Below are 15386 nucleotides of genomic sequence, written 5' to 3'. Positions count from 1 at the left end.
TGGCTGCATTTATTTATCTTTTGGATTTGTAGACCACTACAAGAATTGGTCGAGTGTGCCCTGAGCTCTGTTGCCCTTCTTTTCATCCACATTCATGGAATAAGGCACAACTCTGAGTCAATAAGCAGAAGGGATCTCTATGTGCTAAAGTTTAGTCAGCAGATCATCTTTTAGACAGGGAACAGAATGTTTAGGATTCATGAAGAACAAGAACATGGGCTAATCTAAATACGAAATGAGTTTGTTGAGATAAAAATAATTTTACTCTATGAAAAAGAATGTCATTCAAACCATGCCTCAAAGACAAACTAATGAAATCAAAATTTTGTTACTATTATATAAAAAAAATATCATTCAAACTATGCCTCCAAGGCAAATTATACAATTCCAAAAATTTTCGCAAACTTAAATTTTTTATCGTAAGGCACACAGTGACCCAGGAAAAACCATAATCAGAATTTTCTAAGGACACATTTCACCAGTTAGTTTTGTACTGATCTATTTTGGAGATAGGTATTTAAGGGACTGCAAATCTGTTATTAAAGACAAAATACTTAGAATTATATCAATAACTCCTTCTACCTGAACTGTCATGCTCTGTATGCAATATAAAAATATTTCATGTGCAGAAATCATAACATAAATCTCCTAACAATAAATACTGTAATGAGATAAAACAGATTCTTTTGGCAAAAATCATCTTGCACAAATAATAATTGAGTGTCAGGGTTAAAGTAATAATTTTCATAAAGGAATGGGAATTCTTCTTTCCTGTAAGATGGGGAATAAAACATACACTTGAGTGGCAAGATGGAGAAGACAATGACATTCAAAGTGACAACCATAATAAGGGATCATGGTTACATCTGTATTAGCCATGGAATAGACCTGTATCATAAATTATTTAGTGAAGCAAAGTTCTCTCCAAAAGCAGAAGTGAAAGTAATGTGATGGACAGGACCCCAACAATGACTTGGACAATTTTTTTGTATAGCAATGGTGCACAACTTTCTGCTACATTGGTATCTTAGACTTCCCTGTTAAAATACTTATACAGTTACAAACTTCTATCATAAAAATCGACAGTTTATCATCCCTACCACTTCTTTATATATGTACATTACAATTTTTTAAGTACACTAAGCCCTGTGTATACAACTGTTTGATATAAAAGTTTTTTGCTAACATATGTTTTCTTCAAGATTAATTTTCAGATTTTTTTTACATGATTAGCAATTCAAAACATAATGATTTATGACTATGTACACTAACCCTCTTACGCCGAAGGGGTATAATAAAAATTATCTCCTGTATGCCGGGGGGTCTCGGAGTGAGCGCGGAAGCAGAAAAAATATTTTTTTCAAAAAATCACAGCACGCTTAGTTTTCAAGATTAAGAGTTCAATTTTGGCTCCTTTTTTTTGTCATTGCCTGAAGTTTAGTACGCAACCATCAGAAATGAAAAAAATATAATTATCATATATAAATAATGCGATATATGATTGCACAAAAACAAAATTTCAGATATAATTGTATTCAAATCGCGCTGTGAGCAAAACGGTTAAAGCTAAAGAGTTAATTTTTTGTTGTTGTATTGTACACTAAATTGCAATCATTTTGATATATAACACATTGTAAAACGATCAAAGCAACACAGAGAAAATATTATCACAAAATGATCGCTGTGAGCAAAACGGTTAAAGCTAACGAGTTAATTTTTTTTTTTTTGTATTGTACACTAAATTGCGATTATTTTGGTATATAACACATTGTAAAACAATCAAAGCAACATAGAGAAAATATTATCACAAAATGATGCATGAATTCCTAACGCGCGGACGTAAAAAAATGCTTTTTTCAAAAATTCACCATAAATCTAAATATTGTTCTAGAGACTTCCAATTTCTTTCAAAATGAAGATAAATGATTGAATATTACTATACTATAAGAGTTTTAGCTTACAATTACAGTTTTCGACCATTTTGGACGAGTTAAAGTTGACTGAATGTAGAATTTTTTTTATATATTTTCTTTTATATCCAAATATTTCAAAAATGAGAAAAGCTACAACCTTCAATTATTTTTTGTTGCATTCTAAATGTCTAAATGAAATTGCACACATTTTCATACATAAAACTCTATGAAACGCCTAATATGAAACGGAGCAAATATTACCAGAATGCGACGTACGCATTTCGGAGATTTGCGGCGGAGAAGGAAAGTTTTTATTTAAAATTCACCATGAATATAAATATTGTGCTAGAGACTTCGAATTTGTTTCAAAATGAAGATAAATGACTGAATATTACTAGACTGTAAGAGTTTTAGCTTACAATTGCGTTTTTCGACTATTTCGGTAGAGTCAAATTTGACCGAACGTGGTTTTTTTTTTATTTATCATGATTTATATGCAAATATTTAGAAAATGAGAAAAGCTACAACCTTCAATAATTTTTAGTTGTATTCTACATGAAATTGCGACATTTTCATATAAAAACTTTATGTAACAGTAATTTAAAATGGTGCAAACATTACGACAATCGCACGAAAAAATTTCTTATTTTTTTCGGAAGTTACCGCGCGGACGTAAGGAAAAGGTTTTATTTTTCATAAATTCACAATAAATCGAAATATTGTGCTAGAGACTTCCAATTTGTTGCAAAATGAAGGTAAATGATTGAATATTACTAGAATATAAGGGTTTTAGCTTACAATTGCATTTTTCTACCATTTTGGTAGAGTCAAAGTTGACCAAAGGTTGAAATTTTGGCACTTATCGTAATTTATATGAAAATATTTCAAAACTGATAAAAGCTACAACCATGGGTTGTTTTTAGTTGTATTGTGCATGAAATTGCGCACATTTCCATATATAAAACTTTCTGTAACGGCTAATTTAAAATGGTGCAAACATTACGATAATCGCACAAAAAAATTTATCGGAAGAGTTACTGCGCGGACGTAAGGAAAAAGTTTTTTTCATAAATTCACCATAAATCGAAATATTGTGCTAGAGACGTCCAAATTGTTGCAAAATGAAGGTAAATGATTGAATATTACTAGAATATAGGAGTTTTAGCTTAAAATTGCATTTTTTGACCATTTTGCTAGAGTCAAAGTTGACCAAAGGTTGAAATTTTGGCACTTATCGTTATTTATATGAAAATATTTCAAAACTGATAAAAGCTACAATCATAGGTATTTTTTTGTTGTATTCTACATGAAATTGCGCACATTTTCATATACGTATAATACTCCATGTAACGGCTAATTTAAAATGGTGCAAAAATTATGTCAAAGTGACAAAATAATTTCTGAGATGTGTCACATACTTTTTAGTGCGATAAGAAAGAAATTCACGCTTGCGTGCCTGCATAACGATTGTAAACAAAACAACGCCTTGATCCGTGAGCTCCCAGCATCCCCCAAGGTGCGTGATTCAAAAGTTTTCGCCTGGTAGGACTATAAGTATTTTTCCGTGAATTTTTAAAAAACTTTTCTATGTCGACGTACGATACGTCCAATCGGCACCCGACAGACAATTTATCTCGACGTATAATACGTCCAATCGGCATAAGAGGGCTAATATATTACAATTCTGAAAAATGTGCATTTACAATATGCCAGAAGCAGCAATGCTGTCCTGCTAAGAGTTAGCAAGTCAGTGAGAGTCAAGTATTCATAGTGAGGATGCTCAACCGTACTCCCATTACTATTCATGCTAGGATGCAACTTGGTCATATACACAGGGTTGACTGTATCAGGTTCCAAACATTACATTTTTCTTTTGAGTCCCACAGAATCTAATACCTACTAAACTATCCAAAGACGACTAATCATACGCAAGAGTACTCTCAGCATGTTGGCTATATAAATAAACTCAACGACAATAGCCAAATAACATTGCATATCAAATAACACATTCATTTTTCTTGTTGTGTAACCATGAAACTTTAACGGCAGTGTTTACATATTTCAATACTAAATTAAGATTACCTTAATGCTCACATTATGTAGGCTAAATATTTTGATGATGGATGGCCAATAGTGTAATTCAGATATAAACTCCTTCTTACATACCTACCTCATAGTGATATGTATCTGAAATTTATATTCCAAATACTTATGATTGTAATTCCTCATAAAATATTTTCACTGAAAAACTTCAAATATCTCTTTCCAATATCTTAAATAAAACCCCAGTCAAATCCATTTAGCATTTTATCTAAATCTTGATCTTCTGTACAAACGGGACACACTATACTAAAAATGATAAGAATATATGCCACAAAATCGAGCAAATTTAATGTACCAGTGTATCTCTTAATCTAAGCTTATACCCTAATCACTGATGTTTATTGCTCTGATACTGCTATATGAACCCAAAATGCCATCTATGAATGATCTACATTAGTCATATTCCATAACAAATACATAATATAAACCACAGCAGCTGCTCAATGTCACTGATGAGAGGGATGAAAAGGGGTCTTATGCTTAAGTTTAGCTCAGGTATACTTAGCAGAATTACACTTGACAGCCTTCTGAGAAACTCCTTATGGTTGACTGGAAATCCAGCCAAACACAGGTGCTGGTGTTATGGAAGTAACGAAATCAGCAACTTGAAGATGTGTGTACTGGGATGTATGAAATTCAGGGAGAGCAAATCAAATATGAAAGTTGAAAATAAACTGAAATAAAAATAATCACAGAGATTTATAACTATACAACTGGGATGCAATTCAACTGTAAAATCAAACAGCTGTATGAAAGCAGAAACATCTTTCTCATCAATTTACAAAACTCAATCACATCAAAATTAAATATTTTCCTATAAAATAACTATATATACATTCAAGTTCCATCAGACAAACTATTTATTCTACCTATGTTATACTGCCTGGAATGGTGAGGTGTCGGCAAAATATAATCACCCGAGTCTTTTATGGTGAGTATAGAATATAATCACCTGAGTCTTTTATGGTGAGTACTGTCAAGCAGAGGGATATCACCTATACAATTATGTCACAGTGCCAAAGGTATCTTAGTAATAAGAAAGAGCTGCAAGCAAGAGACTAATCAAAGGAGCTAGGAGGAAAGATCTCTGTATAAAATGTTTGTACTTACAGAATATAAAAATATTAATTTTGCGTCCATGCACAAACAGATTTTATACCAAATTTTTTTTTTTTTATACAAATACTATATTTACTGCATAAAAACCTCCCATGGCCCAAAAGTTCCCTGATACATTTTCATGATTTGCAGGCAGGAAAAGCAGAGTAGCCCAGCACTAGAACCTACAAGGTCATTCAACATTGAAAGGGAAATTGACAGTAAAAATGTTTTAAAGGTGTAAAAGGATGAAAACCTTGTAGATACACTGTGAAATGACATGACTAATCTGGCAGAGTACTTGGGTATATGATCAACCACTAATTTGGAAGACAAATGCTCCTGAGAATGAGTGAGGAATGAACAAGGGTGATGATTGGAAACAGGTACAGGAAGAAGGCCCCTGGTATGTGATACTGCTGGTAAGTGATACAACTCACTCATACACCATGAAGACAAACACTAAATGAAACCAGTCTCCATGCTGCAGACATCCTTTACAGGAGTTCATATTGGGCCCTCTGCAGCTTTGGAAGACTAAGGGGATATAATCTCAGTTGCTGGATAATATTACATAGGAGACTTTTTTTAACTGGGCAGCTCTCCTGAGGTACTTGGAAATACCATTTCAGTGACCTGATGTTCCAGCAACTTGACTACATATGCTTGGAGATGCAGAAGTATGAAGCATTTTGGCATAATAGGAATAATGGCACTTTGTGTACTTATATCCCTTTCATCACACCAACAAAAGAATTTGCCTGTTTTCCTGGTAGAAATTCATGGTAAAGGGCTGGAGAAAGGGTGATATTTACAGCAGGGACTTCCCAAGTTGGCAGGAATGGGTGATGACTACAGCAGACTTCCAAAAAACCTCAGCCTTCCTCTAAGGCCTTGTTTCAAATCCTCCAGGCAAGAAAACATGGTGCCTGGGTCTGTGAGAAACCTCTGAACATGTGGCTGCTTCTGGAACTTCTCCCAAATTAGCAGGGACCTGTAGCTGTACAACTGCAATTGAAGAGGGATTGAGTGCCAATCTTACTGTGGCCACAGAAGAGCAATCATCATCCCAGAGAGATTAAACCCTACTTGATCAGGCTGGACAGAGAGAATGCATGAGCATCAAGATTGCCAAACTGTGAAGCATGGGGTTCAGCTTCCTGGAAACTAGGTTTAATTGTTGCGAGCAATACACTGGGATTCTGTGGTCAAAACAACTACAAAAGAGCCTTACAGACTTCCATATGCAGCAACCACTGGTTTACTATTGCTAAGGTTGTTTGCAATGATATTCCACCTTCCAGGACAAACCAGATGATCCAGACTATGTAGGCCTATGCTTACACAAAGATCTTTCCCATCAGACAATCACAAAGGTTTGGATTTTGTTGCTACACTAAAACTCCAATAGCCTTACCTACTAATGATTTGGTGTATGACTGAAGGGCTTAGAAAACAGCCTTCAGTTCTAGTTAGCTGAAGTGCTTCTTCCAGTCAACCTCCAACTTTGTTTGTTTTGCTTGTTGACTGACAAAATGAGCTCCTGCCCATGTGTCAAAATATCAATGAAGAGAACTTCTGGAGCTCAAGGAACCATAAACACCTATTCTCAGATGAACAGGATCCCACCACCACTGGAAATCTAGGACTTCTTCCACGAGTGAAATATGGAATGTATCTGGGAGTCACACGTGATCACTATGAAAGTTGTAGCAGCTGTGGGAACTACCTTCTCCAAAAAAGGCGGGTAACCAAACAAAGATTGCCACAGTTTATCCGAAAGGAATGAACGAACACTACCAGTGTCAATTTCCATACTCAAATATGTTGCCTTCCTAAAACTAAACCATATTTCCTTCATAAACCTAATTTACACATGGCTCTTTCCAGGGGATCTACAAGCCCAGATACTAATATAAGTCTCAGACAATCGAAGCTCCTTAGTGGATGTGTAGCTGACTACTATGAGATTCAGGGTCTCTGTAACACGGTTTTTTGGACTTTGCTCCTTATCAAAGCATCGGATGTAGCTGAAAGTTGACATATGTATATTTTACAACCACACACAAATTTTGTCAGCATTATCAATAACCTAAACCTCATAGTTTTAATTTTTATAGAGTAAAAATGATCTAGCCGACGCCATGGCCAATGATTATGAGCCAAGAGTCAAAAAACATTCATTACGTAAGCAAGCTAAACACCTTTTGACAAAATGTTGCCCCGCCCATCCACCAGACAGAAACTCCATCGGCTCTGAAACCCAAAGACTTTATGAATGGCGGAACGATACATAGATGTGGGTGGGGCATCAGTGCTAACGTAGAATACTACTGTAGCAGTAGTGCCGCAACAGTATAGCAGTAACATACATGAATTAAACGTTTAGGCCAACTGCTGGGATCCTTGAGGATCATTTAGCACTTCTTACAACTACTCGAGAATTCGAGAAATGAGTTTTTAAAGCCAGAAGTTAAATTTTCTAATCCAACAATGCCCATGGTTCAGTGTTATCCTGAATTATAACGAGGCGAAAATGGGTGGAGCCTCATGAAGTCATCATTCTGACGATAATTATTGGTGAAGGTTTAAAGCTAATATACAGTAGTGGCTATTTTTTTTTTTTCAGTAAATAGGTAGATAGCCAATAAATAAAAATTGTTTGACATTGGATATAGCAGTTATCAAATCAAGCTTGTCTACTATGTTTTTGAAAATTACCAACTATTCCCTACATCTTGTCAATCTGATTGTGACCTATAAAGTAGACTGTAATTTCTTAGGAACCTATTTTGGGAGTTAGACTAATAATCGAAGTGTTTTTGTATTTATTAACATATTTGTTGGTTTGTTCATGTTTGTTCATTATGACAATTATCAGTGGAGAGGTTCCAGAGTTCATAAAGGTGTACTGCTTTGCTTGTATTTAAATTTGTATGTCACTGTTGCCAGAGGTTTAGCCTTCGTTACGTATAGCCAATCATCCATCAAGAAAGAGGGAAGAAATGCTGTCGTAAGTTACGTAACGAGTGCGTTCGAAACCTTTTCTCTGTGTAAGTTGGCCCGTCTTCAAAATAAGTCACTTTTACATTATAAGTACCAAATTTATTCAACCTACGTAATGCAGAATACAGTCAAAATTTATGTGTAGATATAATATGTATTCTGAATAAGCGTTATATTTATGAAATGCGTAGATAAAAAGTTATTGCGAAAAAACCATGTTACAGAGGCCCTGAATCTCATAGTAAGCTAAAATAAACCAGCAGAAGTGTCATTAAATCCAAATAAAAAGTACAAAACTGAAAGACCTTGCCTCCCCATTGCTGACAGCTGCAGGTGCAGTGGAGAAAGAAGGATTAGATGGGAAATACAGCAAGACTTGTCAAAGGGGTAACTGTAACAACAAACACTGGTAGTACTATAGCAGCAAGAAAAGGCTGCATGGTAGAAACAGCTATCAAGAAAAGGCTGCCTAGTAGAGACAGCAATCAAAGCAGAAGGCAAGACAGCGCAACTCACAGGCATAACAGGTGAAGCAATAACTCCAGATATTAGCAAAGGAGGTAGGAGGAAAAGGTGGTCATTAAGTACTAATGCAACAAGTACAAGAGGTACAGTTGCAGCAGTAAGTGCTGAAATATAGTAAAAGCTAAAGTTAACTCTCCATGGGTTAATGGCTGAAATTACCGACAGTATGTAAGCAGGGGCCTGGTAGCAACATTGGTAACAAATAATAAACAGCAGAATACTAACCAGACAAGCTGGCTAGTTTCTTTCAGAACAGATGTGCTACAGGAAGAAATGCAGAAAGACCAGGAAGAGCTTGCCACTTATTTTGGCACTGCTGAATCTTTTTGGACCCTTAATGCCTGACACCCACATTAATTCCAGTGCTCAAGGCAAGCAAGACTCTTCATATTAGTTTTCTGGCACCTAATGATTACCTTGAGCACACAACTTCAAGCCCATTGTAACAATAGGGCCATACAACAGAATTCCAAGTTTTCAAAACTTTAGATAGTCAACTTGTAACCGTTGAAAGCTAAAACTGAAACTTCTTGAATGGTATAATAATAGTATAATGAAACGCAAAAATTAATTCCTAGTGAATAGTATACAACTTTCTCTTGTAATAAATAGCAATAAAGTACTGCACATAAGGGGGAGACACAACAAAGAAGTGCTTTGTGTGATACAAACAAACAGCACTGTAACAAGACAAAAGAAAAACAAAACTGAGCTAAGAACCCGATTGCATAAATGGTAAAGACCTTCATAAGACAAAAAAAAAAAAAGGAGCTAAACATCAAAACACTATTGGAAAACCCAAATTGATGTAATTTCTGCACATGAAAAGTACAATGCCCGGGACAAAAGCTAAATAAACTTCAGAAATAAAAGATGGTGCATGTCTATGATTGCAGAAAAAACATTGTGTATCTTCCTTTCTTACAATTCAAGTAAACTGGGGATAGCCAAAAAGCTATCTGCATATCCTGATAAGAATAATTAAACACAATACAAACTTTATCCAGATATGGTTAAAGCTTCTCAATTGAAAAGCCAATTGAAAAGCTCAGTTGAGTCACCAAGGCATCTATAACACAGATGCAATGAATGTGGGGCTCCTGCTAAAAAGGGAGATTTATCAGAGGAAAACTCTAAACTTCGGCCTACTGAGGTATCAAATTTTAGCTAACACTTCCATTCTGGGCAGTACAGCATATGTAACATAAAAGAGTACATTGTATAAGTGCATCCTTGCTAAACAAGAGAACAGCCAAACTTTTGTCATACTAAAAATAATCTGCCAAGTCTATTATAGCTATAATGTAAACAAAGTTGCTAAGAAAATGTATCACACTAGAAAGTACCTCTTTAAATAATGTATAAGACTAAAACAAATAGTATACAGTAATACCTCACCTTACATCATTATTTCACTCCAAGACTTGTGACATTGAAAAGGACCTAAATTTAGTCAACTTTTACAAGTGACCTAGAAAACCTACAAACTCCTCTAAGCAACCCTGTAACATTGCTAATACAGTAAGTTGTCTGGTAGTTCAACAGTTTTACAGTCTTTAATATTTATACATCCTAATAAATACCAATGTAAATGAAAAAAATCATTTTACATGTACTACTGTACTGTACTTGATGAGATCATCATTTTTGATCTAGGCTAAAAAGCATATCTGTTATCAATACTGTCATCTGCTCAAGCCTAAAGCACGTTATGGTAGCAAATCCTTTCACCCTTTTCATAGAATTTTATCATAGTTGCCTTTTTTTTCTAACAATTTAGGATTGGGACTTTTTGTTTTATGTGATTTTGTGTTAATCATTTTTTTTATTTCTATAGCTTTTTAGCATGTCTTGCCAATTAATGCAACATTGCAAAAACTAATTTTTCCTAATTATTTCCAATAAAATAGCCATAAAGTATAAAATGCCTGGAAAACAAAACACAACTAATGAGTTTGTTAAGTGAACCATAAACGAACTAGGCTTGACATTACAATTACTTGAGTTATCATATAATATCACTTGACAAGTTTACTATGTAAATATTTACAGACAACTGTAGATATGTAGTTCCTTTAATATCATCAAATAAAAAGAGCATCCAAGAATGACCTTACTAAAGATTTATAGAAAATGATGTATTAAGGCAACAACTTTTTTGTTTCTTATTTTTCTCTGAGGAATCATCACTGAGATTCACACCTCCCTTACCAATATCTGAAACTGCAGGTGTCTCACATAATAAGCTTGTTTCACGTCTACGTAAATAAAATGAGTTCTAGCTATAGCTGTGATACATAATAACCTCTTCAATACAAACAAAGTGACTCATGCAAGCTGTACTTGCTAAAAAGGAAGTGATTTATGAAAACAGGAATCGAATCCCAAAAACTGTCAAGCTAATAAAGTGAAAGAACTCATAGTTAACAAATTAAATTCTTAGTTACTTCTAGTGTCCACTTCAATAGTTTTCATGTCAAGAATCATTTCTTAATTTCAAAGTCTATGAGCTGTTACATATCTCTTGTACACTAACATTTTCTGAATTAAGTAGTATCCCTACTTTCCATTTGAACATAAATTTGTCCACAAAATGTATCTTCTTTGATTTTTCAATCATATCAACCACTCTTTATCAAAGTAACTACATATTATAATTCTTACTTTACAATATGAAAATTTCAACTCACCAGCAGTGTTTGCTTGGCTAAAAATCTAATTGCCTTGTCTGGGTAGACTAATTTCAATTCCTATGCACTTACTTCTGTAAATTCTCTAAATATTGAATAAAGAAACCAGATGAAAATAAAGCTGACATGCCTCCTTGGAGCTTTTCTTAAAATCCTACACCACTAATTACAGCAGTCTCAGAAAATTGTGTACTACATCCTTTATTCCATTTTCCTAGAATAACACCTGAATAAAGATTTAAATATCTTTCCCACATACATACAGCTGTTTTCTTCACAGTTTCATAATCATTACTAAACAACTAAAATAAACAAATAATAAAAACTCTAAGCTTGTGAAAAGTTTCGAAATATAGAGGAAGAATAAAGTACATGTACATATACAGTATTCACATTAGAGCACATATATACATTACTTACTACTCACTTGAAAGACTTTCAAATTACGAGTTATCTTCAAGAAAAATGACACTAAATATTGTAATAAGAGGGAATTGATGGCTAAGGAATTATATTCAATTTCAGTTATCTATCTTTGAAAGGATATGCAAAACTGATTATAGAACATGAAATCGCACTAAATCACTTTGTATCTCGATACCTACTGATGATAGATTTTAATTAAAAACTTTTTCAGTCAGAAACAGAACAAGGATCAGTAGGCAAGTAAAATGCACACTGAAAGATACTTTTACATGACCTGACCTACAGTAACATTTAATAACAATTTTGTAAGGTGCAATACCCAAGCCCAACCATAACCATCTAAATATACATATGAGAAATTTGGCTATAATACGATACTGTGCATAATATTTCTAATCCCAAATATACTAAAGAATACAAAATATATTAAAATGCCATGATAAAGTACCAAACAGTGTACATGTGTAAAAACATAAGATGGTGATGGTGAATGTGTGTATAAGGGTATACCTGGATGTGTAGAGGAAGTGATGGTAGTGGTGGTAGTAGTGGTTGGGGTGATGGTAGTAGTAGTAGTAGAGAATGCCCCCCAGGGGGCAATGGTAGTTGTGGTGGTGATGGAGGAGGGGGTTGTGGTAGTGTGGATCCCCCGGCCCACATCACTACTGGTATTGTTAGTAGTGATGGTTGTATTAGATTCCCAGACACCATCATCCCCAGAGTTTTGGGAATTATAATGGGCTGGGGGACATGCCTCCTCCTCATTTACAATGCCATTGTTGGCCATAGAGGGCATGGTGGTGGTAGTACTAGCGGAAGGGGGCGGGGGTCGTGCTGGAGGTAGATGCTTTTCGGATGTTTTCAGTTGATCCTGTGCAGGCTGCGGACTACTGGTGGGAAGGTCGTTACCTTCACCTCTGCTACTTGGCCATGCATCTTTGGGCTCACTGTGGGGCCATGCACTATTCCAGTCACTAGCCCCACCACTGCCAATTCCTTTACCTGCCCATGCTGAGCTCGCTGTATCTCCCCATGCAGCATCCGGATTCACAAGCTTCTCTCGTAGTCTTAAAACCTGCAGAAAATTCTTCATCTAGGAATGAATGCCACTAGATAATACATACTGTATCTATGTAAATAAAATCTTGGTATAGTTACTCAAAGTTTGAGCAAACTTCATTAGTCTTAACTACTACCTCTCAATAACAATAAAAAAGTAAACTGCTATATCATCTTTACATAAAAGTTTGGTCAACAGCTCAGTAACCTTATTAAATGAAGACAGACAAAGGTTGGGTCAGTGAAATCAAAACCCAATACTTTACTCATAAGACACTCAAAATCCTATTGGATGAAGTAATTGTGCAACACATCATTAGCTGCTTTTTTAAACATTATACCTGAAGTTCCAAAAATGAATTTCCTGATGCTTGGAACCCTTGTCAACTGCACGAATGTGGTACCTGTTGAATCTTTTAACAAGTATACATACACTCAACAGTAATCAAGTCTTGAAAAAAGTTACAGTACTTTTTGGAAAATTCTTTGATATGCATGAGAGAGAGAGAGAGAGAGAGAGAGAGAGAGAGAGAGAGAGAGAGAGAGAGAGAGAGATATGCCAATATCTGACTACCAGTAACTAAAACCCATCCTAAGCTGTGGATATCTTAACTTCAAAGTATAGCATTAAAGTAAAGTCAAATATAATAAAAGAACAACAGTGACTGCTCAAAACCAAACATTACTACAATTAACCAAAGCTTTTATCTATTAAAGTGATAACACAGTGATTAATAATATGGAAAGGTAATCATGTTTTACTTTTGAAAATAAAGAGAGAGAGAGAGAGAGAGAGAGAGAGAGAGAGAGAGAGAGAGAGAGAGAGAGAGAGAGAGAGAGAATCCAGCCTGTCAACCATAGCCAGAAAGAGAGCTTCTGAAGGCTTGGCAACTGTCTGAGATGACGCCATGGATGAAGCTGGGTGTGACGTCACAGCAACAGGAGGGGGAAGTGATGCACCGAAGCTGACTGATGTCACTGGCAGCGAGGCTGCTGAGAGTGACGTCACAGCCAATGGACTTGCAGCCCGAGTTGATGGCCTCACTGACGGCAAGATAATGGGCGACCCGGAGTGAGGCATAGTTACGATGGTGTCCCACTAGGTTGCAGCACGCGGGACCCAAAGTAATGGTCAGTAATCATGCTCCACCTCATCTATGTGTGAGTTGCCAGATACCACAGATTCCTTGCATTACAATCTTTGATTGTCTTTAACCAGTTTCCAGCTGCACTATAAGATTTATCCTATTGTTAAGACTGAAGGTTTGTCCACATACGAAAAAATATACTTCAATACTTAGCCCTATTACTGACCCACTCCAACTGAATTTCAACACAGGTACACACAGCAATCAAGGTACCAAAATATTTAATTCAATATTAAATAGTACATATATTATTTTAAAGGTTAAAGCATAAAGTAATTCAAGTAATTTTGTTAGATATTCCAAACTTCAACAAACCAAACAAGAAGATACCTTTTCTTATTCAAAAATTAAACTTACACTCATTAGATGTCTGCAAAAAAAAATCTTATATTTCATATTGTATCCATGAAATTTTTTAATATTTACTCTATCACAGGTTAACAGTTAACAAGGGATAAAAGAATAACATGCAGTGCAACTAAATACGTATGTGAAAAAATGAAGTCTGCTAACTGCACAATGGATTTCCCAATCCCAATATTTTGACAAAGATAAAAACCAAATATGTATTAGATAAGAACTAATATGAGCAGCTTTTCCTGTTATTCATGAAGTAAATGTAATTGTAAATAACTTGGGCATATCACTCAGTAAAGCAACTGTAGATGTCATGCACAACCACTCCACCAGAATAGGTGTGATGACTGAAGTCTTATGACAGCATTGGGTTTGCAAGTCAACACACCAAAACATTCTTAATTGCTTGTAATATACTGTAATCCACAATGGTTTATACGTAAGATGAAAAATACAAAAAAACCTCCTACCTTGTTATATCCAGTAGAACTATTTGCTGTATAATAAGCATAATTTTAAAGTTTTATTTTTTCTTAAAAGGAAAATTTTAAAGATAAAAAAGGTTTTAGAATTCAAAATATTTTATCTCAATTCAGTGGTCACTTGTACCTGAAGTATATCAGCCTTCCAAATAACATGAATAATTCATATGAAATTCTTGGCCAAAAAAAAAAAAAAAAAATTCCCATAAAGCTGCATTAATTTACAGAAACTTTTTAACTTAATTTAAAATAAATATATGTGAGTACGAAAATCTTGTATACTGTATCTATAAAGTACCTCAAATATGATTCACAACTTATTAATTTAACAGCAAAATTACAACAAAATAAAACCAACTGTACAGATTAAACTTTTTTCAAAGGCTGAAATTTAAAAAAAATTCCTGAATGAGCATTCTACTTTTTGAGTGTACGTTTGTGACAAACAACTTGCTTCCCTATACAGTAAACATAAGTTCATAGATCCTCAGGTCTGCAATGATTCACAGTTGGTAGCAGTGTATCCCTAAGGGCATCAGTATAATTGTCCTTAGGCTGGCACTGTTAAGATTCTATGCT

The 15386-nt window shown here is 34.9% G+C and overlaps 1 protein-coding gene across 15 annotated transcripts in view; it reads right to left on the bottom strand.

Annotated features, from left to right (window-relative positions):
* The window catches only part of LOC135222896 (intersectin-1-like), a 553230-nt gene that overhangs the window by 347637 nt on the left and 190207 nt on the right, over positions 1-15386 (bottom strand). For 14 of the 15 annotated variants that reach the window (XM_064261271.1, XM_064261270.1, XM_064261274.1 and 11 more), the window contains one exon: positions 12272-12836. In XM_064261271.1, coding sequence (XP_064117341.1) covers positions 12272-12836 — 565 coding nt within the window. The remainder of the gene's footprint in view (positions 1-12271; positions 12837-15386) is intronic. The other variant, XM_064261283.1, reaches the window with a different exon arrangement.

The sequence above is a fragment of the Macrobrachium nipponense genome, chromosome 8 (genome assembly GCF_015104395.2).
Source record: "Macrobrachium nipponense isolate FS-2020 chromosome 8, ASM1510439v2, whole genome shotgun sequence".
Taxonomy (NCBI): domain Eukaryota; kingdom Metazoa; phylum Arthropoda; class Malacostraca; order Decapoda; family Palaemonidae; genus Macrobrachium; species Macrobrachium nipponense.
Note: the sequence above shows the minus strand (reverse complement) of the source record. Positions and strands in the feature narration are given on the sequence as shown.